General features: G+C 32.5%; 1 protein-coding gene across 1 annotated transcript; it reads right to left on the bottom strand.

Moving 5' to 3' along the window:
• On the bottom strand, window positions 1-27,331 carry LOC113523573 (U-scoloptoxin(01)-Cw1a-like). The gene is made up of 4 exons (XM_026909565.3): window positions 27,159-27,331; window positions 17,852-18,058; window positions 1,703-1,845; window positions 1-1,395 (listed from the first exon to the last, which is right to left on the bottom strand). The coding sequence occupies exons 1-4, from the start codon at window positions 27,243-27,245 to the stop codon at window positions 1,302-1,304; spliced, it is 531 nt and encodes a 176-aa protein (XP_026765366.1). The 5' UTR covers window positions 27,246-27,331; the 3' UTR covers window positions 1-1,301.

The raw sequence follows: 27,331 nt of genomic DNA on the forward strand, positions 1-27,331 counted from the left end.
AAAATTGCATTTCTATTTTGCCAAAGATTGACTGGTGAATGCTATATAGTACTACGTCCGCCAAACATTTTTATCACGTAACAAACATAAAAACAAACAAAGAACTTCCTTCTTTTTGAAATATGTTAAAAAACCAAATTCAATCATTTTGATCATTATCATACATAATTACAATATAAAAAGTAAATTACTGATATGATTTTAATAATATATCTACGATATTAATCTTAAATTGGATCCTTTCAGATAAAAAAAAAAAAGAATTTGTCAAAACAATTTATACCTAAATGACAGAAACACAAGATAACAAATATAAAAATAAATAACTGGATTGTAAACCTCCACCTGTTTTGAAGTCTATTGAAAATACTTATATCGTGTATCATACAACTTATTAACAATCGCATGTAAGTGAGATACACAAGTATTTTATAGACAGAAAAAAAATAATAATAAATATATCTTAAACATATATATATATTTTTTTACAACACAGGGGGCAAACGAGCATGCGGCTCACCTGATGGTAAGTGACTACCGCCGCCCATGATCACCCACAACACCAGCGGCATTGCAGGTGTGTATTATATATTATATATTGTTACGTCACAGTATAAATAACTCTTTGATCCGACGAAGACGTCTAAATAAAGAAATGCGTATAGTTAAATAATCGTCCGGACCATAGCAAAAGATTGTCTACTGGTTATCCTTACACTGTGCTTAGACATTGAAATATTGTTGTTAATCTATTATACAATGCAATGCTGCGTTATACGGAACGCAATAAAAAATATATAGTTTTTATAAAAACGCATTATAATTAAAAAAATTATCACAATAAACACTAAAACTAAATAGATAATCAGTATAATAGTGTAAAATCAGCAAACGTGCTACAAAAAAGTTATTGGAATGAGTTATAATAAAAAAAAATTAAATAAAATAATAAATAAAGCTAATTTAATATCCTTCATTTTTTTTTAATTACCAAAAAATCTATTTAATCCTATAATGCAATGTGAATGAGACGTAAATCTTTTTAATTAAAAAATAAATAAATATTAAAAAATCGATTTGCTATTTATTAAGTGGCGCAGGATTCTACTTTGTGACGAAATATGAAAGAGACCTAAATTCAGTAATGAATGATAGGTGGCTGTAATGATAATTATGATAATTATGGAATGAACTTCTACAGGTTCCTAAAATATATTTTCGCGTATTCTTCGACGCGACTTTATTTCAACTCATGTAAGGTTTAAAATATCATTAATAGGATACATTAATATGGAGTGAGTCTATACATTCTTATAGTATATTCCTTGCGCGTATTCTTGTTCCTCGGGCTTCGGTTTTGGCACGTATGGGTTTTTCAACGGATCGGCGTTTAACCTGAAACAGTCCATAACAGGTTAAATACAATAGCCTTATAATAACAAAAGATATATTTCATTTATTTATTCATTATGTGTACAAGGCGGATTTAATACTGAAAGCATTCTCTCCCAATCCTAAAAGAAAGATATATATGTGTATATATATATATATATATCAAGAGGTGAAGAGACTCGCTGAAAATCGTAGTGAGTGGCAAGAGCTCCACCGACAAGAGCGCAGCTCTTAAATAAAAAAGAAAAAAGAAGTGGACAAAGGTAACAAGAAAAAAAAGTGGATTATTCTGTTCTCTCCAAACACTCACTTGTAATGCTGGACAGCTTGAGAACAATCCACGTTGTACCACCAATCGCAGGCGAACTTGGTCTGATCGAATAGTGTCCCGTTGGTGCACAGGAACGACGCACCCTGATGACCCTCGCGACCATCGTGGCAGACGTGGTACGCCTGTGAACAAACAATATTTATTTATTATCTACACATATAAATAAAATTGGAGTGTCCGTTTGTAATATTGAAATAACCGTTTTTTTACTACATGCATATGAATATATATACGGTGCATACACCAAAATAACATTTTTTACAAGTTTTGTCTGTTTGTTCTGGCTAATCTCTGAAATGGCTGGACCAATTTTGACGGGACTTTTATTGGTAGGTAGCTGATGTAATAAGGAATAACTTAGGCTACGTTTATTTTAGAAAAATTCTTTTATTTTAGAAAAATAAAGTAATCTTGCAATGCCCAAGTATTGTCCAGTACCGCGCGCAGTTAGGCGGAACGAAGTTTACCGGGTCAGCTAGTTCGTATATAAAACACCTGACATAGAATCCAGGCTTAGAATGAAGCACCCCTTCCTTTCTCATGTCGTAAGAAGCGACTGAGGGAACTTAACGGTCGAGAGATGATCAGCAGCGTCCCTTTTAAAACATTACCAAAACCTAACCAGTAGGGGAAAGGGATTTTTTTTTATACAGCTTAGAATAGCAAACCACCAATAGCACAGGCGGAGTTACCATTCCTTTATCACCCATTAAAAAAAACTGCAGCTGCCAACCCACCTTCCAAGCGTGGTAACTACTGTCAAACCCCTTCTTACCAGAAAGGCCTATGTTCAGCAGTGGACAGTTAATAGCTGATTTTCATCGTGCCTCCCACCAAATTGTTTATCTCTCCTCTCCATCCAAAGGTTGCCTGGAAGAGATCGCTCTTAGCGATAAGGTCGCCCATTGTTTTTTCATTGTGATTATTTCTTGTAATTGTTTATATTTATAATAAGTTTACTATTGTAATCTTTTGGAGGAAACAATAAAGAGTATCTATCTATCTATATTAATGATGATATACAAAAATGCAAGCAACGCCGCGTGAGACAGCTACTATTTTAATAATATTCAAAGAGAACAATCCGCCGATTCTCTATAGTAATTTTTCCAACGGACATTTTTCATTTTCCACGACGTACTCAAATATATTATCGATTTAATAACACGTCGCCCAGCCAAGGTGCAACCGAGTCTTGGCACGCCACCAGAAATTGCGCTAACAATGTACTTATTCGCTGCAAATATGGGACTTTTGAGAATGTGTTGAAAGTTTCACAATGACTGTCTATCAAACTTCGAGTGACGCAGCTAAGGGTGATATACAGGGTGACGTCGGAAAGGTTAACGTTTTTTTTTGTAAAGAAATCCCCCACAATATAAATGGAACATTTTCAGCAAAGAAACTAAGAATGTACTTGTACTATAAAATATTTAAAATATTATTAGAACAGAAATTTTGTTAATAAAAAATTAAATTAAATTATATTACACAAAAAAAAAATCCAAATATATTTCCAATTTTTCCCAATATAACTACATTTCGGTTTTGCCAAATGTTGACGGGGACAACAAGTCCGCCTTTTGTACCAATTTTTTTTTAATATGGTCTATAAAGAATAAATAAATAAATTAAATAAATAAAAACATTTTTTCCAATTATTATATTTCTTATCACACCCACTCACTCATTGGTAATCATTAATATAAATATGCAAAAGAGACACCGTCCGAGCGACCGCAAAACTAATGATTTATAATGAAATAAGTTTATACAAGGCATGAATAATTAAAAATTCTTTACAACTAAGAAATGCAAGAAAGCACTAGAAAGACTAGCCAGGCGATAAGGTCGTTTGAAAGTTAATTAAACAGTATTGCTTCGAACCGTTAATTACTTGCCCGTTCATTTTCTTGTTTGTTTGTTTTTAAGAGAAAATTAATGAACATTCCACGTCTCGCATAGAAATTTTAAATGGCATTCTACAATTTGGAGCTAAATAGGTAATTTACAGTTTGTTAAGTAACAAAAGTGCAGGTGCAAAGTAATTAAGAGAGAAGTTCTCAATTCAGCTATATATTTATTAATTTATGACTTCAAGTAAAAAGAGAAATAACATATACAGTAAATATTAATGAGAAGTGATACAAAAGGAGGCCTTATCGCTAAGCAATCTCTTCCAGACAACCTTTGGGTAGAGGACATGGAGGAAAAGACAAAGGGTAGGTGGCACACTATTATATAAATATTATCATATACAAACATATGTATATACATATATACATACACATACTTAACAGCACACATGTAACAGAAAAAATGAGATCACAGGAAAATAGTACTAAAGTATATAATGTTTTTCTTTAGTGTATGTCACAAATGATTAAGTTTACTCCCACGTCGAAGGAATGAAAAGATTGCTAGTAACATAGGTACCCTATCAAGTCGATCTCCATATGATGGGGGATAAGGATTGTTAGTGACGGGAACATTAATCCCCATTGCTAACAATATACCCTGTCAGATCGACATCCACGCGGTTCCACCTGGAAACCATTATGATTAATACTTGTTCTTGCAGAATCCGTTACAATAAACTAACTGACCTGATTTCATCCTCACCTATCACCACTCACTGGTGCCCCGATTTCATGCACTAAAACTTACATGCTGTTCGCTCTGGAAAAGATCGTGGTGAAAGAATTCTTAATGAATTCATCACAATGAGCTAACTGGCCTGCTTCATCCTCAACTCCAACATCCATTAATGGTGTCCAGTTAGCATATACTGATAGCGCATTCATTAATTTTTCCCCATTAAAAAAACTTACGCGTAGGTTCATTATTACGTGTAATTTTGCCACGTAGAATGCTGTCAATTTCTTTAAAGAGTATTTTTTTACGTATTGTGAACCAAATCTACTTACAGAATCTAAATAGATTTCGTAGATTTATAAGCATAAACACGCATTTCCAAGTACAGTAAAATCTCGATTACCTGAACATCGATTATTCGAATTTTCGATTATCCGGACGTATTCTACACGGCTTTAATTACGTTTAAATGACACATGTAAAACCCTTTACATATTTTTTTTTACTTTAATTATTGTTTGATTTAATTTTGGAATCGATTATCTAGATTTTCGATTATACATACCAGAGGGAGACTTTGTACAAAAATCGTTTACTTGGGTACTTCTGTCCCATTCTTGTTTCATACCGTAAAGCAGTTGTGTTTGCATGGCTGTGTTTCGGTTTGAAGGGTGGGATATGGCGTAAATTTACAGGTTACAGAGGAACAACACCTGAGTCCTCAGGAATGACAAAGCATGGGGGGGATCATGGGCGAAACAGTATACTCTGTCATGTCCATGGTACTGCTCGTGTCTATAAGTGACGGTTACCACTTATCATCAGGTAGGCTGTCAGCTTGTTTGCCATTCGAAGTTACATGAAAAAAAACAATAAAAAAATTCCAAATAGGTGCTATTCTAAATGGAGTCAGGGCATCACTATGTAATTTAAAGTCTATATGTGATTTAATTACAAAAAAAAATCGTTCCAAATAGGAAACGCATTGGTAACTGATTTCCCCATCTTACTCGTGAGCAAGTGTATTGACAAGTAAACCATTAAACAAACACAAACTAACAATCTCTCCAAGTATTCTATAAATAAGATATTTCCAAAGAACGTGTCCCGTAAAATTTCAACTTTGTGATTACTTTTCTACCAATTTTCTAATATTAACCAAAATTTTCTTACTTTTTTCTCTCTCTCTATAAAAATATCCTCAAGTCAAATTACCAATAATTCCAAGAAAATATAACACGATCGTATTGATAACTTTGCATCCATCAGCGCCGGATTATTAGAAGTTTATTCATTCATTCACACAAATAGTCTTGCCAAATAAAAATTTTGAATACAGTTACAAATTTAGACTTATAAGCTTTCACTCGCGTCTTCGTCCACATTCTTTGGATATATATGTATATATTATATACATATATACATATTATATATTTTAATCTGTAATTTATGTTACTGTATATCACTTGAATTGTTTATTTGTCATTGTATATTTTTGTTTCTGATGCACTAAAAAGTTAAGTAAATAAAATATATTTACTGGCCAAGAACAACAGTAGCCTATATCCTTATAGTATGTGTATACCAAATTTTATAGTGATTGTTTAAGCTGTTAAGGTATTGAGAAGTAACAAACAAATAATGTCTTTTTTACATTTATAATATTAGTAAGGGTATTATAAAACACAACCGTTCAATTAAACTAAATTTAAAGTATGCATAACAGAGTATACTGTTTCACCCATGATACCCCCCATGCGTTGCCATTCCTGAGGACTCAGGTGTTATTCTTCTGTGCCCCGTAAATTCACTGCCATGTCCCATCCTTCAAACCAAAACGCAGCCATGCAAATACAACTGCTTCACAGTAGAAAAACGAATGGAACAGAGATGCCCAAGCAAACAATTTTTGTACAAAGTCTCCCTCTGGTAAACTTTAAATCATTAATACAATTTAAAACCGAAGAGAGAATCTCTTTAGATTATTTTTTAAGCTGCACAAAATGTAGTAAGCCTTTTCACTAATAAAAATATCTGCATTAATATCTTCATAAATTAATAGGTTGGTCAAGATTATGATTGGATAGTGTAATAAGCCCCTACGACACGAATAAGTCACAATGCACGCTGCCCGGAACGACAATATCCCCAAACTTATTCAATTTGGGGAAAATTGGTGGGTCATAATAATTCCGTTGGAATATGATTATTTCTGAATTCAAAGTCCATTGATTGCAAGTTATTTGGGATTAGGTTTGGTATATTTCACAGGTAATATGTAAAATAGCAGCTGCTACTCAATAACATACATCACACGTGCTACGTCGCGTTTCGAAGACCGCTACAAAATAACACTAAATCGCAGATAGTGACTGCGTTTGGATATATTAGAAATTATCAGCTACATTGAATTAATAGCCAAATAAAATCCCAGCAAATAACAAATGACTAAGCCGTAAAGAGTTAGCGAATAGAGTCTTTATCACACTGAACATAAAATCATAAATCATACTTCAATAGCAAATAATATCGAGAGTAACATTAGATCCTTGCAAGAGGAAATCACAGCTTTTCGTATTGTCACCTGTGATATTACTGTACTAAAAAAAATTATTTCATCAAATGATAATGAATTAACAGTAGCAATATTTTCAAGCCTATTTAGAAATGTGATTTCGATCGCAGTTCGCTTATTCCATACATTCATAAATTACACAGTCAAGATTTCATTTACAGAATGTTATTTGGGCAAATTAAATTATTACTGTATTGTTTCTTACTTACCTTAACTTGTATTGTTTCTTTTTTTTTATATATAATTTTGTGTCATTATGCCGTATAGGGAAGAGCACTGCTTATCCTAAAGTACAGGATTTACCTATTTAGGGAGCAGAGTTTTACCTATATTTAAAATGTAACATTTATTTTAAAATAAATTATTATTACTATTTTTTTTTTAAATTTCTACAAAATTCACATTCCCCCCTCTTAAGGAGAGGAGATGGCAAACTAACCCCCGGCAGAAGCACAGTCGGCCGTTATTATTATTATTATTACCTTATTTCCCTGGTCTTTTTCGATTGGTTTCACACATTCTGACCCACTTAATCAGTAGGTCAACTATAGTCAAATAGCTACCACTGAATTAGAACTTGTATAAACATCAAAGCACGACCATTCTAATGGTAAATCGTAAGATCATTGGGTCGGAAAATATAATATAGATATTGATACTTATCGTTTAGTACATAGGTATTATTGTAAAAATAAATTCACAGTAAGTATATTTGTAGGCGACTTCTAAAAGAAATTGCTGTTCAATTTATCTAAATGTTTAATAGCCATTTTTTTATACAACTTAGAATGGCAAACAAGCTGACGGCCCACCTGATGGAAAGTGGTAACCGTCGCCTATAGACATGAGCAGTACCATGGACATAACAGAGTTTACTGTTTCGCCCATGATACCCCCTATGCGTTGCCATTCCTGAGGACTCAGATGTTATTCCCACTATGTACACTGTAAATTCACGCCATATCCCACTCTTCAAACCGAAACAAAGCCATACAAATACGACACGGTAGAAACACGAATGGGACAGAGGTACCTAAGCAATCGACTTTAAAATGGCTAACGAACGAGCTGACAGCCCACCTGATGGGAAGTGGTAACCCTTGCCTATAAACATACATGAACAGGATCCTGAACATCACAGAGAGTATACTGTGATGCTCATGATACTCCTCATGCATTACTATTCCTGAGGATGGAGGAGGAACCATACTCTATAATTTCACTGCCATATCCCACCTTTCAAAACGAAATACATGCAAACACAGCTTCTTCGTGGCTGAAATACGGATGGAACAGCGGAACTCAAACTGACGACTTTTATACAAAGCCTCTCTCTGGTAAAACCAGAGCTATTTTAAGCAATTGTAGCGACATTTATGAACTGATATTGACAAAACATTTGACAATCAATATAGAGATGGGGAGGGGGGAAAGGGATTGTTAGCAATGGAGACTGAGAATCCCATTGCCAGCAATATACCCAACCAGGTCGACCTCATCGCGGTTCTCCCTGGAAACTATCATGGTTAATTCCTGATGAATTCATCATGATAGGCTAACTGGCCTGTTTTCATTCTCATCTATCACCCTTCACTGGTGCTCCGCAAGCGTATATACCATACCATACCATACCATTTTCACCCATAAAAAAAAAATATAGAGGTGGGTACTATATATATATATATATATATATATATATATATATATATATATATATATATATATATATATATATATATATATATATATATATATATATATATATATATATATATATATGAATTGTATTGTAAATGTAATTGTTGCATTTTTTCTTAAATCAATATTATTTTCTATAGTTATTATTATAATTATAGACTGACGTATCATAAGTATCTGTAACAGATGTATATGAATAAAGATGATTGATTGATTGATTGATTGATATATATATATATATATATATATATATATATATATATATATATATATATATATATATATATATATATTAGTTACAATATGTATATACTAGTTCTACTAGTTTATCTATAAAAAGTTTATCTAGGTATCTATCTAATTCAGTAAAGAATATGTTAAAAGTCTGTTATTCCACCGATGTGGACGACATCAAAATGGGTGGTGATCTTTTTTCTGCCATAAATGTCTATATATCAACTTTTTTTTTGTTGCGGCACATATTTAACGATTTCAAAATTTGGCGGCACACAAAGAAAAAGATAAAAATTATTTACTTACTACAACACACTGCATAAATAGTTTATGACAAAAATTTTAAATATTTCCAATATTTGGCGGCACACTTTTAAAATTTGACGGCACACAAAAGTGCCGCGGCACAGTGGTTGAGAATCACTGGTCTAGAGGAACCTAATCTATAGATATCGGATCGGTATCCGTATTATCTACTCATTCCTACGATAAGGTTTACTCCTGTGGCGTATTACTGGCCATCATAATCCGCCTTTTATATTTTTTACTGATTTTCTATTGTCTTATGTTTTACAATTCTATCATTTATAGTCTTTATGTTTTCCTACTGATGAAGTCGTAATAAAAAAAACTACAATATCAATTTTTTTTTATTATCAACCCGTTTCTCTTAACTCCTTTGTTGACTGAAAATTAGTTTCGTAACGATTTTCAAAATTTCGTGACAAAGAATATTCGTAAAAAACATTTATTATTCATTGTAAAATCTTTAATTACGTTTTTATCTTTTGTATTCCTTCCACTACCCGGTCTATTTAAGGCGTCTCCCTATTCATTACAGTCCACCGGACCGTCATTGTGACAGACGGGGAATGAATATCGGAATCAAGATATTACAGTTCATGAAACACAAAACAAACACAATACCGCTGAATAATATCTGTTATTAGGTATCTACTGCTTGCTGTTATTATAAAATATAACTATGTATATGTATATAATATATACAATACATAATTTAATATAAGTGCATAATTTAATTTAAAGAAAACTACAATTGTACACACACAAACACACACACGCATATTCACACACACAGAGGCAGAGAGAGATACACTCACACGCGTAGTCAGGATCGGCAACGCGCACGTGACATCCCTAGTATCACAAACGTCCATTGGTTACAGTCACTGTTTACCATCAGACGAGCTGGATGCTTGTTTGCCACCTTCGTGGTATAAAAAGACGCACACACACACACACATACACCACATGCATACACGCGCACGTACACACACGCACACTTACACACCGAAAAACATTTTTTTTGGAAACACATTAATATTTGAATTTACAACGTGGAATCACTTTACTACGTGAAAAGCAGATTTTTAGTCCGTAAATAAAACAGGTTTAGCCACCACCAAATTAATATAAGACTACAACGGAAAATAAGGAAAAAATATTCAAAATTAATATCACAATTGCGTAATGTAGTTCCAAAATTAAATTATATTTGAAAATTGTTTAAATTGCAAAAATACAAAAAAAAAAAGTAACTGAGAGAAAACCTATTAAGTACATAAGTATCACCTAGATCAACATCCGTGTAAAACTTAAGAAAATAAATAATCCACAATGTTACTAAACGCAATTTGTCGTTGACGTCACAAAGACAAATGTAATTACAAGAAACCTTTAAATAAAGGAACATTACCGGCTTTAACATTGCCTGCCTCCCGGCGTTTCATCCTGAGCCCTTTTTGTAACAAAGCATGACGGTTTATGTCAGTGGTTACCAACACGTGGCCCTTAATTTTACCTATGCAAATTTTTAATTTATTTATAATAAAAATATGTTCAACAATATAAAAATAGATGGGGATGAATGTGATAAACCTTGCTGAGTTTCAGTTTCAAAAATGATTGAATACATAAATTGGAAAAATTTAAATCTTACGCATATGAAAGAAGTCACATTCATAGCTAGTCTGTAGTAATATACAAATAATAAGCAAATAATTTACATATTAAAATATACAGTAAACAGAAATAATATACCGCTATCTAAACATAGCAAGTCAACATTACATGAAACAATTATAATGGAATATTTTGTTTCCGCCCACAGGACGTCTCTTGTATAGTAAAGAATATTCGTAAAACATTCCATCCTCTAATTAGTCTATAAATAACCTTATTTAATTGGGAAAAAGGTACAAAATAACAAAGATACAATAAAGCTGTAACCTCACACCAATGTTTATCACATGGAAATTAAAACACAAAAATTAACTATAGTGGTGTGGCTATCGGTATTAATAATTTTATTACTATATAATTGTATTAAATTTTCACTACTATTACAATTACATGACCACCATCATAACAGCCTTTAACTGTCCACACTTGACCATAAAACTCCCCCTTGGGGGTTTTTGCCAGTATTTGCCATGCTTGAAAGGCGAGTTGGCAACCACAATTAAGCCCTAACTAAAGATGTTTTAAAATGGGCGCTGCTGCCCATTTCTCGCTCTTTCTTAGTCGCCTCTTACGACACCCACGGAAAAGGAAGAGGATGCTTAAATCTACGTAAATAAAAATATTTCTTTCTCTCTTTCTTTCGAAGGAGGACATTTGCTATATTTTTATTCCGATCAATCATATCTCCATTACGCGAATTATGTTCCAGATAAAAATTAATGATATAGCAATAAAGTAAGTAATATAAAGTAATAGATGAAAATAAATATAAATTGCTAAATATGGTATATATATGTAATCGCATCACTTCAGATCCGGACGAACCTATCTGGCTTACTTTATTGTTTTTTTTTTTTTGTTGTAATGTATTTGTAATTTTCAGGACAAGGTTTGTAATATCGTATGAAAAATATTCATTTTTCAAGTGATCAACGTCACGAGTTACAATTAATTAATTAAATAAATTAATTTGAAAAAGATTGCGGGCCGCTGATTTAAACGGTTGAGTGACACTGATATAAATAATTAATTAATGCGCCTCGGGGTGCATTATGCGGGACGGATACAGGAAATATTTACACTTTAAATTACTAAATATTCATTCCTGTTTTCATTGTACATTCATATTGTATGCAGTGATAATAGCCAAATAATTAAATTTCAATATTACAACCGAGATGGAAAGTGTCTTATCTCAAAGTAGCATATTGGTTGTGTTTTATCCGATATTCCGACATCCGAAACATCGAGATTATGTTTTTCTGATACATAAAACATCGATGAAAATAACAACCATAGATTTATGAAACATTTATTATTGAAATAGTTTCCTTTCTGAATATTCTTCTATCTACCACTTTACGTTTAAAATTGTATTTTTTTTTTTTTTGTAATATTATTAAACACTTACTAATATTAGTACTATGAAATTGAGTTTGATTGTTTATTTTCTTTATTACCTCTTAGTAAGTTGTCTTTTAATATTATATTGTAATAAGCAACTTAGTCTTAAGTCTAATTTAAATAGGTACATTACGCGTGCAGCTTGAAATTATACGTTTTATAATACTGTTAGTACAGTAATGGACTTTAAACAGTTAACGTAATATGTAGTAAACGTAATAGTCCAAACAATTTACATCGGTACACAGTATGTATGCGGAACTCAAAGAGCCTTGAAGAGTAAACTCGACAATTATGTACTTATTAATTTTTGTTGTGGCTTCTAATGGTCCAGGGATGCAGCAGCGTTCCTCTTAAAACGTCACCAAAGCCTAACTACGGTTGCCAATCCGCTTGCTAAACGTGGCAACTACTGGTAAAATCCCCAAAGGGGAGGCCTATATTCAGCAGTGGTCAGTTAACGCCTGATTCGATGGCTTTTTTATACAAATTAATCGTAATTAGCTTTTATCTACAGCTTTCTCTAACTCAGATATGGTCATTGACTGGGATTAAAAATAATTTATTTTTCCCCATCCGTAACAGTATACATATACCAAATATGATTACTGATCAAGTCGTTAAGGCGCCAAGGGTAATCCCTTGGCGCCTTAACGACTCAAGTAGACTCAATTTTACCATATAATAATAGCAATGATGTATTGAAATAACCAATAAGTACAGTACCAGTATAAAAACAATTTTACCAGTATCTGTATTTACAGTAGGAGACAGTGTCCACCACATAAAACTTTTTTGGATTGCTTATAAAACTATTCAAGCTTTAAAGGAGTACAATTATAAACACAAATTAAAAAAAAAACAACATAAGATGAGAAAATTCCATTGTAGTGTTTTATTTATCTTCGCAATTTAAACTACGATTTATATATCGATTTTGGTCCTTCGAGCCGGATAATTAGTTTTATAAACAATGCAAAAAGGTTTTTATGTCATGAACAGATAGTATTGCTTTCTTGTAATTGTAACATAAATCAACGTTAGAAAATACATATTACTCAAATGTATAACATTGCAAAAGTCTATATGCATGCACAACGAGAATTTAACGAACTTACTGTGTTTGTCGTTTCCGACAATTGTAGCAGTGCAAGACGCAAAACGCTGTATGCCCTCTAAAGAAGACTTCCGGATAAAATCGATATAATTGTCGAAATGACAAAAAAATCGTTATTTAGTTAAAGTATGAAGTTAAATTCCTGTTTTAATTTAATTTAAATTCATCGTATTATGAAATGAACATAAATTATAAAAATAATGTCACAAAAGCCGCTTGCTGAACAAGAAGAAACTCATATATTTCACAAATTCACACAAAACATTTAATACAATTAGAAATTGTTTCTTATCATATTAAAAGCTATCTACTAGAATTGATTATTTTTTTACCTACACGTACTTATTTTATTATTGTAAATTAGACTAATTGGAAATCGTTCTAAGGTTCCTACACTCTGAGTTTTACTAAAAAGAGATTGAACAAAAATCAGTGCCACTCGTGTTTCTATCGTGATGCAGCAATGGTTGCATGGCTGTGTTTCGGTTTGAAAGGTGAGATATACTATTAGAATTATAGGATATAGAAGCACTCTAGTCCTCAGAAATGGTAGCGCATAAGGTATGCCATGGGTATTACTGTATATTCTATTTTTTGTTATTTAAAATTTGAAGGGTCAGATATGGCAGTGAACTTACAGGGTACAGAGGAATAACACCTGAGTCCTCAAGAATGGCAACGCATGGGGGGGTATCATGGACGAAACAGTGTACTCTGTTATGTCCATGATACTGCTCATGACTATAGGCGACGGTTACCACTTTCCATCAGATGGGCCGTCAGCTTATTTACCATTCTAAATTGCATAAAAAAATTTTATTGAAAATAATTATATTTTTATATATTTTTTACGATGATAAAATAACACCAAAACATGTGTCATGGGCAAAATTCAGCAAATGTTACCCCAATCCAACTTCGGTAGACCTGAAAGGTTTGTGATTGTACGTCGAAGTTGAAAACTTCCGAATTCTCAGAAAAGCTGTTCTAAATGTTCTAAAAATATATAAAGAAGCATTTTTTTAAATACTTTCTATGGACATTAACTTGCCTGAAGACTTGGTAATAAATAAGATTGTGTTCAACAAAAAAAATAGACTTAAATTTTGGTAATATTAGTTATTTTTATTTAAAAACTCAGTGATTTGAATTTGAACTGATTTTGTTAAAATTTCTGTGGAATCAATTTTTTAAATATATTCTTTCAGATAAGTAAATAATTTTCCAAATCAGTTTAGAACTGGCGGAGTTATGAGTTAACAAGCATAAAAAATACAACCGAATTGAGATAGATAAATAAATACTCTTTATTGTAACATAATGAAAAAGATTACAATAATTAATTAATTTAATATAATTTAGTTACAAAAAATAATCAAAAATGAGGAAATTGACCTTATCGCTCAAAAGCCATCTCTTGAAATTTTAATTTGTAATGATATGTTGAAAAAGGTTACCGAAATTAGACAGAAATTGCATTATCTGATAATTACCTTCATAATAGTTTACCAACTTCCAAAAAATGTGACTATAACATTACCACTGTTTATAGCAACTATATCCTCTGTTTACCTAATTAATTGATTTAAATACGTTTGGTAATGAAATAATATATATATATATATAACTTCAATATACTTTAAAAGAGAAGTCAAAAGCATGTCTATCTTATAAAATTCTGTAGCCATGTTTTGAAATTTTAATTTGTAATGTGTTGAAAAAGGTTACCGAAATTAGACAGAAATTGTATTCTCATATTATCAATATTCATAACAATTTACCAACATTAAAAAAATGTGACTATAACATTACCAATGTTTATAGTAACTGTATTACTTATTGCACGGTTAATGAATAATTCCATCTGTGAATGAGGGTAGAGATTAAATTCACGAGCGACGAGTCACGATCCCGACGTCGTTTCGTAATAATATTTACACTACAGAAACAATCTGGCCTGATGGAGATACGGTTTATGTAGCAATAATGCCTGTTTTCTTAGATAGTTGGGGTAATTAACAGTACACAATGATTTGGGACCTTTTGATATTAAACCGAGCAAAGATTGGAAGGTTTCCAACATTTTCCTGCGCCAACGATAGCGATTGTAGACTTTTTAATAATGCTCGGCTATTAATCATTTTAGTTTCTTTCAGTATTTTGTTTTATCGTAATGAGCAAATCATCATTTTTTTTTATATTTTATTGATTTATTTATTTATTAAATACAAAAAATTTACAACAGCGAGTACATTGAACCCCGCACTAGCGAACCTGTATCAGAGGGAGACTTTGTTCTTAAACATCTGCATAGATGCCTCTGTTCCTTACTGTACTTCTGTCCATTGCTGTACTTACATGACTGTGTTTTGATTTGAAGGGTGGATATGGCAATGAAATTACAAAGTACGGAGGCATAACGTTATAGTTCTCAGGAATGACAAAGTATAAGGAGTATCATTAGCATCACAGTGTATTCTATGATATCCATGGTAATGTTTATATCTAAAGCTGATGGTTTTTTTTTTAATGGGTGAAAATGGATTGGTAACCCCGCCCGCGCTATTGGTATACACCGACGAGGCACCAGTGGAAGATGATAGATGAGAATGAATGCAGATTAGTTGGCCCACACTGATGAATACGACAAGAATTAAACATGATGGTTTCCAGGGGAAACCACGTGGAGGTCAATCTGAGCGGGTATATTGCCAGTAATGGGGCTATTAGACCCCATTACTAACAATCCCTTTCCCCCCAAAGCTGATGGTTACAACATTCCATCAGCTAGGCAGTCAGTTTTTTGTCTTTCTAACTGTCTTAAAAAAGCCAAATGTATTGTTCACAACAATGTTAACATTTTTTCTTACTGCTTCTAAGACAGAAATTTCAAAATATTTCACATAAAATTGTTTGTGATAAACAGGTGTAGCCTGAATGGACCAGCTTCGCCCCTTCCGAGTTCAAATTACTCTAAGTGTAGCCCCTTAAGTATGAGACTTTTAGGTTATAGGAGACTTTTGATTGTTGTATTAAAAAAAAAGAATGAAAAGCCTCGGCAATGATGAGTAATTACAGTTTAGGTTACAGGAGATCTTTAATTGAAGTATTAAAAAAAAAGGATGAAAAGCCTCGGCAATGATGAGTAAGTACATATACTAAACTAGTTTTTACCTGCGACTTCGTTCACGAGATCGAGATTTGTTTATTGATCGAGATAATATCTTTCTTCGTCATATAATAAGAATATTTATTTATTTAGACAACATAAGGCCTAAATTGTTAGTTATAAATTTACTTAACTTATGTTAATAAATGAGCGGTCATGACGCTCTTGCATTAATAACCTGTCCCACCAAATATTTTAGGATAGGACAGTCCATTTTACCGACAATTGTCTTCAGGACACTATTTGTACTAAGACGCACCCTGCCCAACAACGAAAATACTTAATAATAATACATGTACCCTATACACCTACCCTTTATTTTTCTTTGTTTTCTCAATGTTCTCTACCCAAAGGTTGTCTGAAAGAGATTGCTTAGCGATAAGGCCGCCTTTTGTATCATTTCTTATTACAGTTAAATGTGTTTACTATTTTATAAATGGTGCAATAAAGTGTACATACATACATGTATATCAAATTTCATAAGACGTCAAAAGGTACATTTATATTATTATTACTTGAGGATTCTCTAAAAAAATATGTAATTTACGCAATTCGATACGTAATTCGCCAAAAGAATAAAAACGTAAACCTGACCCCCGCGTAAGCAACATAAGTAACTTGGCATTTACGAATACGAGTACATTAGCGTTAAAGCCCCAGAGAGGTAAAGATTATTCGGGCCGCTGGAACAATGCCCAAGTGGCAGCTTTCTCTTTCACCAAAGCGACAGATAACACTCGCCTAAAACTATTTATAGGACATGTGCAAATAATTCTTTTCTTTGTTAAATATTTATTTTAAAATTGTACAACACCTAATCTAGTAGCTTGGGGGGGAAAGAAATTGTTAATAATGGGGAGGTTAGACCCCATTTCTATCAATATATTCTATCAGGTCGACCTCCACGTGGTTCCCCTTGAAAACTATCGTGACTAATTTATTGTTGAATTCGTCACGATGGACTAACTGACTTGCCCTTTCATTCTCACCTATCATCCCTCACTAATACCCTGCCTGCGAAAACAGGTCAGGACAGACAGAATGAAAAGGCAGGTCAGTTAACCCATCGTGATGTTATACACCTGGAATTCAGCACGATGGTTTTCAGCGTGATCACGTTAAAGTCGATCTGACAAAGTATATTGATAGCTTTTTTACTCCAAGTTTGAAGGGGATATAGCAGTAAAATTTCAGAGTACAAAGGCAAAAAACCTTTGTTTTCAGAAATGGCAACAGAGAAAGGGTATCATAGGTGACACAATATACTCTGTTGTCCCCGATACTGTTCATGTCCATAGTTTGATTGCTATTTTAAATTGTATAAAAAATTGTTTTCGTTTTTATATTACTCACCTGGCATCCAGTCTCGACATTAGCGTACATTCCTGGATGAACGGGAACGTGAGCACATGAGAAGCTGGTGTCAGGAACCTGATGGTAGATGGGATAATCCACCCCGGGCACTCCTGGCACGTTGCGGAGATCCTGTGGCTTCTCGTGTTCTCTTAACGGTTTGCGGTACAGCGCTTGTTGGTACTGGACATCATAAGGCTCGTATTGCTGTAACAAAAACGACATTCATTTAAAAATTAAAATCTTTTTTTTTACAAAGTACATGAAATTATTTTAAATCCTTATTTGCAGTATGTAAACGTATACCGTACGTATAGTAAAACCGACAACCGATGGGGAAGAAAGATTCTTGATTGGCGTAAATGCAGTGTAGGATGACCATCCACTAGATAGACCTCAAATGCATTGCAGGAAGTCAATAAATGCAGATGGCTAAGGACTATTTCTTATGGCAATCTATGGTGGCCTTTGTCCAGCAGTGGACAGATAACGGCTGAAATGATGATGATGATTCGTATACCTACATTAATACTGTGTATCGAATGTTCGCCAACTGTATGTATTAAAATGCTCTACAGTGTTGAATAATTAATGATTTCGAGTCATTAACCTTTAATATTATTATTACTTATATACTATTAATTTAACTGTAATTCTAGATTTATGTATTACTAGCTATCTCCCGTGGCTTCACCTGTGGTCGTATCGTGACATTAAATAGTTTAACATAACCTTCCTAAATAAAAGAGCTACCAAATGCAGACTAGTATTTCCATAGATTAGCACGTTGAAACATACTCTATCGCTTTATTATATCAGTATAGATTTAATTTACTTATTATTTAATAAATTTGTTTTAATAATAATAAAATTATAATGAAAATCTAACATACAAATTTTTTTTTTTTTATACAACTTAGAATCGCAAACAAGCTGACGGCCCACCTGATGGAAAGTGATAACCGTCGCCTATAGACATGAGCAGTACCATGGACATAACAGAGTATACTGTTTCGCCGTATTACTTTCACGTAACGTGTATTACTTTCAAAATGCTCCCACTGAAATCTTATGTTTTTTTTTAAGGGACACAATATTAAATTATGCATTCATATTGTAATTAAAATAATTATATACAATTAAACGTATGCTAACTAACTTTCACGCTATGCAATACTAAGTTGCTCTGCTTAAAGGCCGCTCGTTACACAAACCACGAACTTGACCTACTTTTTGTTAACTTACATAAGAGTCTTATATAATTATGTATAACTTTCTTAGTTATTATAATAAATTTTAATATTAATTTAATAAACTGCTATAAAAGTTTAACAGTTTTATATGTAGGTGCCGATGTAACTAGCAATGCGAGTTACGTGTTTATTATTATTTTTTTTTATAACATAATAGTTGTACTCGTATGTTATGTCAGCAATTAATTGTTCAATGCTTGATATTTCAATTATTTGTTGAGTCGATAAAACCAGCTCTGGTTACAAGTTACTCAATAGTTACTATATCTCATAATGCTTATCGTCGTTTTGATGTATACATTTATATTTTATATATTATTATATTTCATATATTATTATATTTCATATATTATAGTATAACCATATATATTTATGTTTTTACCTAATAGTTAGCTGGTAGAGAATGCATTATGGCATTAAGCTTGTCACTTGTACAAAATTTTATTGTGCAATCTATACTTATAATAAATCTGTAGAGAGGTTAATTCTGTACATGAAATATATTTTCAAAATAACTATCAGGGGTGATTAGTGATCGATACTGATGCCAAAAATGCAATCTGTAAAATTTTTGTCTGTCTGTCTGTATGTTTGTTATAGAAACAAAAACTACTCGACGGATTTTAACGAAACTTGGTACAATTATTCTTCATACTCCTGGTCAGGTTATAGAATACTTTTCATCGCGCTACGATCAATCGGAGTAGAGCAGTGAAGGGAAATGTTGGGAAAACGGGAAAAGTTACTCCATTTTTAAGCTTCCATCGCGTGTGCAGCCTTAATGGCCACTTTTTAAAACGTAAAAATGTCCATCTGTGCGAAACCGGAACGGGTCGCTAATAAAGAATAAATAAGTAGATGTAAGCCTCTCCCTTAGTGGAGGGTTGCCAGTATTTGCCACGTTTGGCAGGCGATTTGACAATCGCAGTTAGGTTTTGGAGATGTTTTGAGAGGGACGCTGCTGCCCAACCTTCGCCCTCCATTAGTCGCCTCTTACAATACCTATTGGAAAAGAAGGGGTGGCTTATTCCATGCCGGGACCACACAGCCTTTTATTAAATTCCATATTATATATTAATACTTTTTATCATTATCTATCCTATTTAAGAGCTACGCTCTTGTCGGTGGAGCTCTTGTCACTCACTACGATTTTCAGCGAGTCTCTTCATCTTCTTCTCTTTATCATTATATAATTTAGTAATTTATTTTATTTTTAATATGAAATTCTCTTTTTATTTTATTAATATTTTTATAAAAAATATAAAATGGACAAGGAGTCTCCAATAGTATTCCTAAAATCTTTCAAAAATTATAAAGTGGATCATAAATACACGAAAGTTATATTACCGACTCGATTCAAACAAGTCCAGTGGGTGTTACGAAACAGTTGGGTGCGCACGCGCAGTGAGAGGGGGCAACGATCTGCGCCTGTCACGGCCGCCCGGCGTTGCGCAGTCCGGAAAGTGCAAGTTTTGATCTCGAATTTACTAGATTTTAGGTACATATCGTTTGCTAACACTCACATTAATATTGCAAATATATATTTTATTAGTATACTTACGAAATGTCAACATCTATTTAATCTCTAAGCATGATTGGTCTTACAAACCGTAATTAATTTTCCAATTATACATGGCTTTGAGCCACAACAGAATATCAGTGTTTTGCTCTTTTAAGGGGAAACCAATAAACTGAGTTGTGACAATTTTGTATTACTGTAGCACACGCACGAAATAAAAAACTATGTTAAAAAAAAAGAAAAGCATAAGTAAAAGAAAAATGAAAAAATAAATAGATACCTACTCTTTGTCTTTTTCTCAATGTCCTCTACCCAAAGGTTGTCTGGAAGAGATTGCTTAGCGATAAGGCCGCCTTTTGTATCACTTCTCATTAATATTTACTGTATTTGTTATTTCTCTTTTTATTTGGTGCAATAAAGTGTAAATAAAATAAATAAAATAAAATAATAAATAAAATCCTCTCTGACAAAGACTTAAACTTCTATAACTTATTATTTCATTGTAGTCTACACCTGTTAGTTCATTGTAGTAACTTGAACAACTCTGCCTGTTGTAATTCCAATAGTTGGTAAGTATTTTTAATACGTTGATGTTTTAATAAAAAAGTTTCAATAACTGGAGAGGTTCCTTGGAGTTTTTATTAGTTGCCAAACACGAGGAGTGTACTTTTATCTTTTAGAGACTAATGAAAAAAAAAACATGCCCTGTTCTCGGAACCGTAGCGTTGATTTCTAAAAAACGGCACCTTTGTACGTTTATTTTATTTTTCGTCCATCTTTATTTATTTATTTGTACCAAAAATCAGAGCACATTAATTATTAATTATACCTATATAAAAACAGTCACAGAAATGTTCTTAGAAATTGTAAGTGGGGAAAAAATAAAGAAAGATCAGGAAGCTGAGTAGCCAATAAGTGGACCACTTATGAATAGCTCGGATTGATTTAATGAGAAATAAAAATCCTGAGAAGTAACTCCTTATATACTTTATAAAAAAAAGTGAGTATAATTAATACTGCCGTGTGATTCCCAGCATAGAATGAGCCACCCCTTCCTTTCCCATGGGTGTCGTAAGAGGCGACTAAGGAAACTTTATGGTCGAAGGATGAGCAGAGTCCCTCTTAAAACATCACCAAAGCCTAACTGCTTGCCAACGCGCTTGCTAAACGTGGCAACTACTGACGAAGTCCCGCAATAGAGGAAGGCCTATGTTCAGCAGTGGACAGTTAATACCCTAAGTGAATATTTTGTAGCAGACTCAATGGATGATGGTGAAGAAATCATCTCTATACCCTTTTTTTAATAACACTACTAAAAAAAGGGTATAGAGATGAATTCATTAATAAATAAAATTACTTCTATCGATTTAATAATCATAAAAATACTTAATGTCGACTTTAAGTCCGAAAATTTGTCATTTACATTGTGGAAAGGACCTCAGTTAGCATCCTTAAATTGTAAATTGTTTTACAACAAAAGAACAAAATTATCTGAAACACTAGCTCTGATTTAGAATCTTAGTAATTATAATTTTAAGAAAATTAAAAAATAAATTATTTAATTAATATATTATATATAAATTATAAAAATTGGGATAAGGATAGAAAGATGATGATTATATAAATTATTAATAAGCGACAAAAATAAAAATAAATACTGTATAAGAAGAAAAAAAAAAAACAATCAAAATTCTTACTGATTTATAGTCTATCCGTTGGTTCGAGTTGGCACAACGGTGCAAATTTTCTAAAGCGCCATCCTGTGAGCATCGGGCGCGGAACGCGGCGCAAACAACCCGAAGGCGGCGAGTATTAAATAAAAAAGGGCACCCGTCCACAAGGTGAGAATTTGTGAAATTACTACTGAATACCAATTTGGTGCCACGACCAAGTTTCAAACAATTTCCACTTTGAGGAGCTTGATCAAAGAAATAAAACTAAAAAACAGGCTTTCACGGCCTCCGACGAAAATGAGAGTAAATTTAACCAACAGTAATTCGCCTTTGAAGGGCTCAAGGGAAACTCGGAGAAAGGAAAATTGCAAAAGTTAGTGTTCCCTTATGAGGGGCCGAGTTATTGCTACTAGATATTTTAAGGTCGCGACTCGCCGGCCCTTTTATTGCTATAACTCTAGTTTAAACACCAATTATATCAAAACTTTACCCTTTGTGAATTATGAATTGCTATTGGAAAGTCCGAAAATTATAGGCCACTTTGTTATAATCATGATAGGAAAATATCCTGTTTGCTCGTACGTTGGCGTAATGCTTGTTTATATAAAAACAAAAGCTGGCTCGTTGGTACAATTTTAATAACGTGTCCTAATTGAATGTTATGCATCGATGGATTTGACGTGCAAATATTTGAAATGACTTCAGTGAAAAATTTTAAAAATTCATATGGCATTTAAAAAATTAATCAAAAAGCTTCACATTTTAATATACATATGAATAAATTACATATTAACTGCTATTTATAAACAACTGCAAAAGTGGAGAACTAAATAATATAATTGTGAATTATATGCAGTATATATTATTCCTTAAATAGTGCAATAAAAAGTTAATAAATAAATAAATAATTTATGCATTTTCAAAATAGTTGTAATAACTTTTATCTTAATTTTTTCCATAATAAATAATATATTAAAAATTTCCTAATTACACGTTATATTTTAATTACAACAATAATACGACTTAACTAGTCGATTATTCTCGAGAAAAATATACGTAAATCAATCCAATTATTCATGTAATTGAAATATGTAAAGTCGATTGCTTGGGTACCTCTGTCCCATTCGTGTTTCAACCATGAAGCAGTTGTGTTTGCATGGCTGTGTTTCGGTTTGAAGGGTGAGATATGGCGTGAAATTACTGGGTACAGAGGAATAACACCTGAGTCCTCAGGAATGGCAACGCATGGGGGATACCCCCCGAATACTCGAAACAGTATACTCTGTTATGTCCATGGTACTGCTCATGTCTATAGGCGACGGTTACCACTTTCCTTCAGGTGGGCCGTCAGCTTGTTTGCCATTCTAAGTTGTATAAAAAAAAATATTTTCCAATTATTATATATAAAAAAAAAATAACGTACATTAAATATCCACTTTCGAGTGTTATCCTCAGAAATACTTCACTCGCCTCTATTACTGCATTATCGAAGTGTTATACATATACCAAATTTAGCAACAAAAGCTTGAAATATAGATTACAAATTTTGATAGTAAAACTTTGTACTTATTTTTAATTAATGTTATTTACCACAACGAAACGTGAAACTTGTCACCGCAACCACCACAATTCATTAAAAAATTCTTAATAATCTCATTTCTACCCGCCAACTTGGCTACAATTCATTTTAAATGCCAATATTACACAATATTATAAATGTCAAAATTTATAAAAATACTAGCTGACTCGGCGAACGTTGTTTTACCGTATACATAATTTCGAAAACTATACATGAAAATTTATTGTACTACAAATTTGAAGTTATATTTTTCAATGCTAAAGGTCCACCTAATAGAAAGTGGTAACCGTTGCCTACAGACATGAGCAGTACCATGGACATAACAGAGTATACTGTTACGCCCATAATACCCCCCATGCTTTGCCATTCCTGAGGACTTAGGTGTTATTCCTCTGTACGCTGTAAATGCGTGCGTGCGTGCGTGCGGTAAAAGACAGTGTATTTAGACTATTCAGTCTCTATCCATGCTATAGATAAGAAGAAGTAATTTTACACTAAAAGTGGGAGTACTTCTATTTTATACACTATATTTTCACATATTACTGTCAAAGTATTAAATAGACTTGCCGTAAACCGACTGCAGTTAGCCAGCATTGTGTGTCTGCAGTTTAGCATATTAATTCTAAACGCTTTGGGGAACCGCAAAGCAACCACTTTGTGATTGTAATAACATGTTTCTGGTGTGTTTAATGTAGTCCGTCTAAATACTTTGCAGAAAACAGATCAACTTTTTATTGTTGTTGTTTTTATTTATCGCGTAAATTGAGATTACGACCATTTATTTATTTTATTTGTTTACTTTTTATAGTGCCACTTTAAAATAATACATATATATATATATATATATATATATATATATATATATATATATATATATATATATATATATATATATATATATATATATATATATATATATATATATATATATATATATATATATATATATATATATATATGAAGTACAAAAGACGGTCTTATCGCTAAAGCAATCTCTTCCAGACAACCATTGGGTTGAGGAAAAAAGACACACAACGAGACATGTAGATATAGAGAACAAAAACTAGACAAGAGAAAGAGAAAGAAAAAAACAATTTATAATGACAAGTAGTAGAAGTTAATTATGGCCTAATTATGGCGAAATATGAGTACTTATACCTATTGTTAACATCTATACACTTGCCATGTTTCTTGTAAATAAATAAATAAATTTAATAAGGTTCTCAAATGTCTATCTATGTGCCAAGTTTTATTCATATCTGTCCAGCCATTTTAGCGTAATTAATTAATTAACGAACAATCTAAACTTTACAAATTTATTTATATCGTTTCATCCGCTTCGCGCGACCGTTTCACATTTCCAAATTACTTATCAAACAAATTTACCAAACACAAATATTATTTATCACCGGGGCCCCTTTTTAAAACCTCAACCTCGTTCTGACTGTAACAGTGACAGCTTATCAACAAAAAAACATGTGGAATAACGATGGGTACAACCCTAACATATCACAAAAACATATCCATCCAAACAAATGGGACGCTGCGACCCCAACAAACAATGTATTATTGACTCCGACCGCTGTTGTTTGCTGAACGATATTTGTTTGCCCCGCTTGTGTCCGCTCAGTTCTCAGGTCTATTAGGGCCCCATAATATTTTTTTAGCCGACTTCAAAAGAGGAAGACGTTTTCAATTCGCTTGTATTTTTTTTATGTCTCTTACCTCATAACTCCGCCATTTATGAACCGATAGTTAAAAAATCCTTTTAACTATCGGTTCATATTTATCTGAAAGAATATACTTTCAAATTTGTCTTATAGAAATTTTATCAAAATCAGTTCAGCTGTTTGGTTTTTAAATTAAAATAACTAGTTTTGCCACCATTAAAATTCTTTTTTTTTTGTAACATAATATTGTTTGGTTGTTTCAAACACTCTTGTTTAAATAAATTGGGAGGGAATAGATGGCTAGCAAAAAATGCCTTGGGGACACCAGACCCCATTGCTAGCAATACCAGTATTAGCAATATTCAGTCGACCTTGACATGACCTATTTAAGCACTATCGTTTGATGGAATATTTGGAAAATTCATAACGATAGGCCAATTGACCTGACTTTATTATCGCATATCATCCATCTCTGGTAACTTGCCAAAGATAATAAGCGTTGACGGAGTTACAATTCCATTTATGTACATTAATAAAAATAATACCTTTGTTTGCACTGTTATTATATATATATATATATATATATATATATATATATATATATATTAATGTTTAAGTGATAATTTATAGACAACTTCGAAAGAAATGCATTCATCTGCATTTTTGTATAACCATAAAGTTGGTAAAATCCATAAATATTATTAACATATTTAAAATTCTATTATAACGCATCTATTATATTAATTATAAATATGAGTTTTATAATAATATATATTTTATTAAAATGATAACGAATCATCCAATCCTTCTCATTCCCAAGATATCTTAAGGTGAACTAAAGGAGTAAAACACAAAACACCACAAGGAGGGGAGAAATGGATTGTTAGTAATGGAGACTGAGAATTTTTTTTTTACAGCACATTGCTATCAATATACTAAACCAGGTCGACCTCCTCGCGGTTTCCTCTGGAAACTATAATGGTTAATTCCTGATGAATTTATCATGATAGGCTAACTGGCCTGTTTTCATTCTCATCTATCACCCTTCACTGGTGCTCCGCCAGCGTATCCCGTTAGCGCAGGCGGAGTTTCCGTTACCATACCATTTTCACCCATAAAAAAATATCATAAGAAAAACTGTAAATAAAACCCTATGCATCAATAATACGCTTTATAAAATAATACAGCCGTCAGCTTGTTTGCAGTTCCAAGCTGCATAAAAAAAAATTAATAATATAAATTAAAAAGCATACGATGAAAAGGTTAAATTATTCTACAAAATTTTATACTAATAATCCTATCAAATTTGCAATATCTAAGATAGATAGATAGATAGATAGATAGATAGATAGATACTCTTTATTGTTTCCTCCAAAAAAAATACATTTGTAAACATTTTACAAAAAAATAATACAAACAATTATATGAAAAGAATAAACCAAGGAAACAATGGGCGGCCTTATCGCTAAGAGCAATCTCCTCCAGCAGCCCCCTTGCTTGCAAACTAGATAGATAGATAGATACTCTTTATTGTTTCCTCCAAAAGATTACAATAGTAAACTTATTATAAATATAAATAATTATACTAAGCACTATTTTAATCTAAAACTTACTTGTAAATACGCTGCATCAGAAACCAATCCACAAAGTAAGGCTCCAGTCAGCGCTCGAAGTACAGCTTTGCCCATTTCCCCACACATTTTGTATGTCAAATAAAACGTCTATCAAAACGAAGAGTATGTTTGTCTTGTAACACAACGGTCAGGAACTGAATTGGCGTTGCAAC

This window comes from Galleria mellonella, unplaced genomic scaffold (genome assembly GCF_026898425.1).
Source record: "Galleria mellonella isolate WM207_F2 unplaced genomic scaffold, CSIRO_AGI_GalMel_v1 utg96, whole genome shotgun sequence".
Lineage (NCBI taxonomy): Eukaryota > Metazoa > Arthropoda > Insecta > Lepidoptera > Pyralidae > Galleria > Galleria mellonella.

Bases quoted from the DNA above. Each gene is read 5' to 3' on its own strand.
- LOC113523573 (XM_026909565.3), bottom strand. From the start codon at position 27,245: ATGTGTGGGGAAATGGGCAAAGCTGTACTTCGAGCGCTGACTGGAGCC. The intron at 1,846-17,851 runs GTGAGTAATATA...GTTTGTTCACAG, and splicing joins ATGTCGAGACTGGATGCCAG to GCGTACCACGTCTGCCACGA. The intron at 1,396-1,702 runs GTGAGTGTTTGG...GGACTGTTTCAG, and splicing joins CAAGCTGTCCAGCATTACAA to GTTAAACGCCGATCCGTTGA.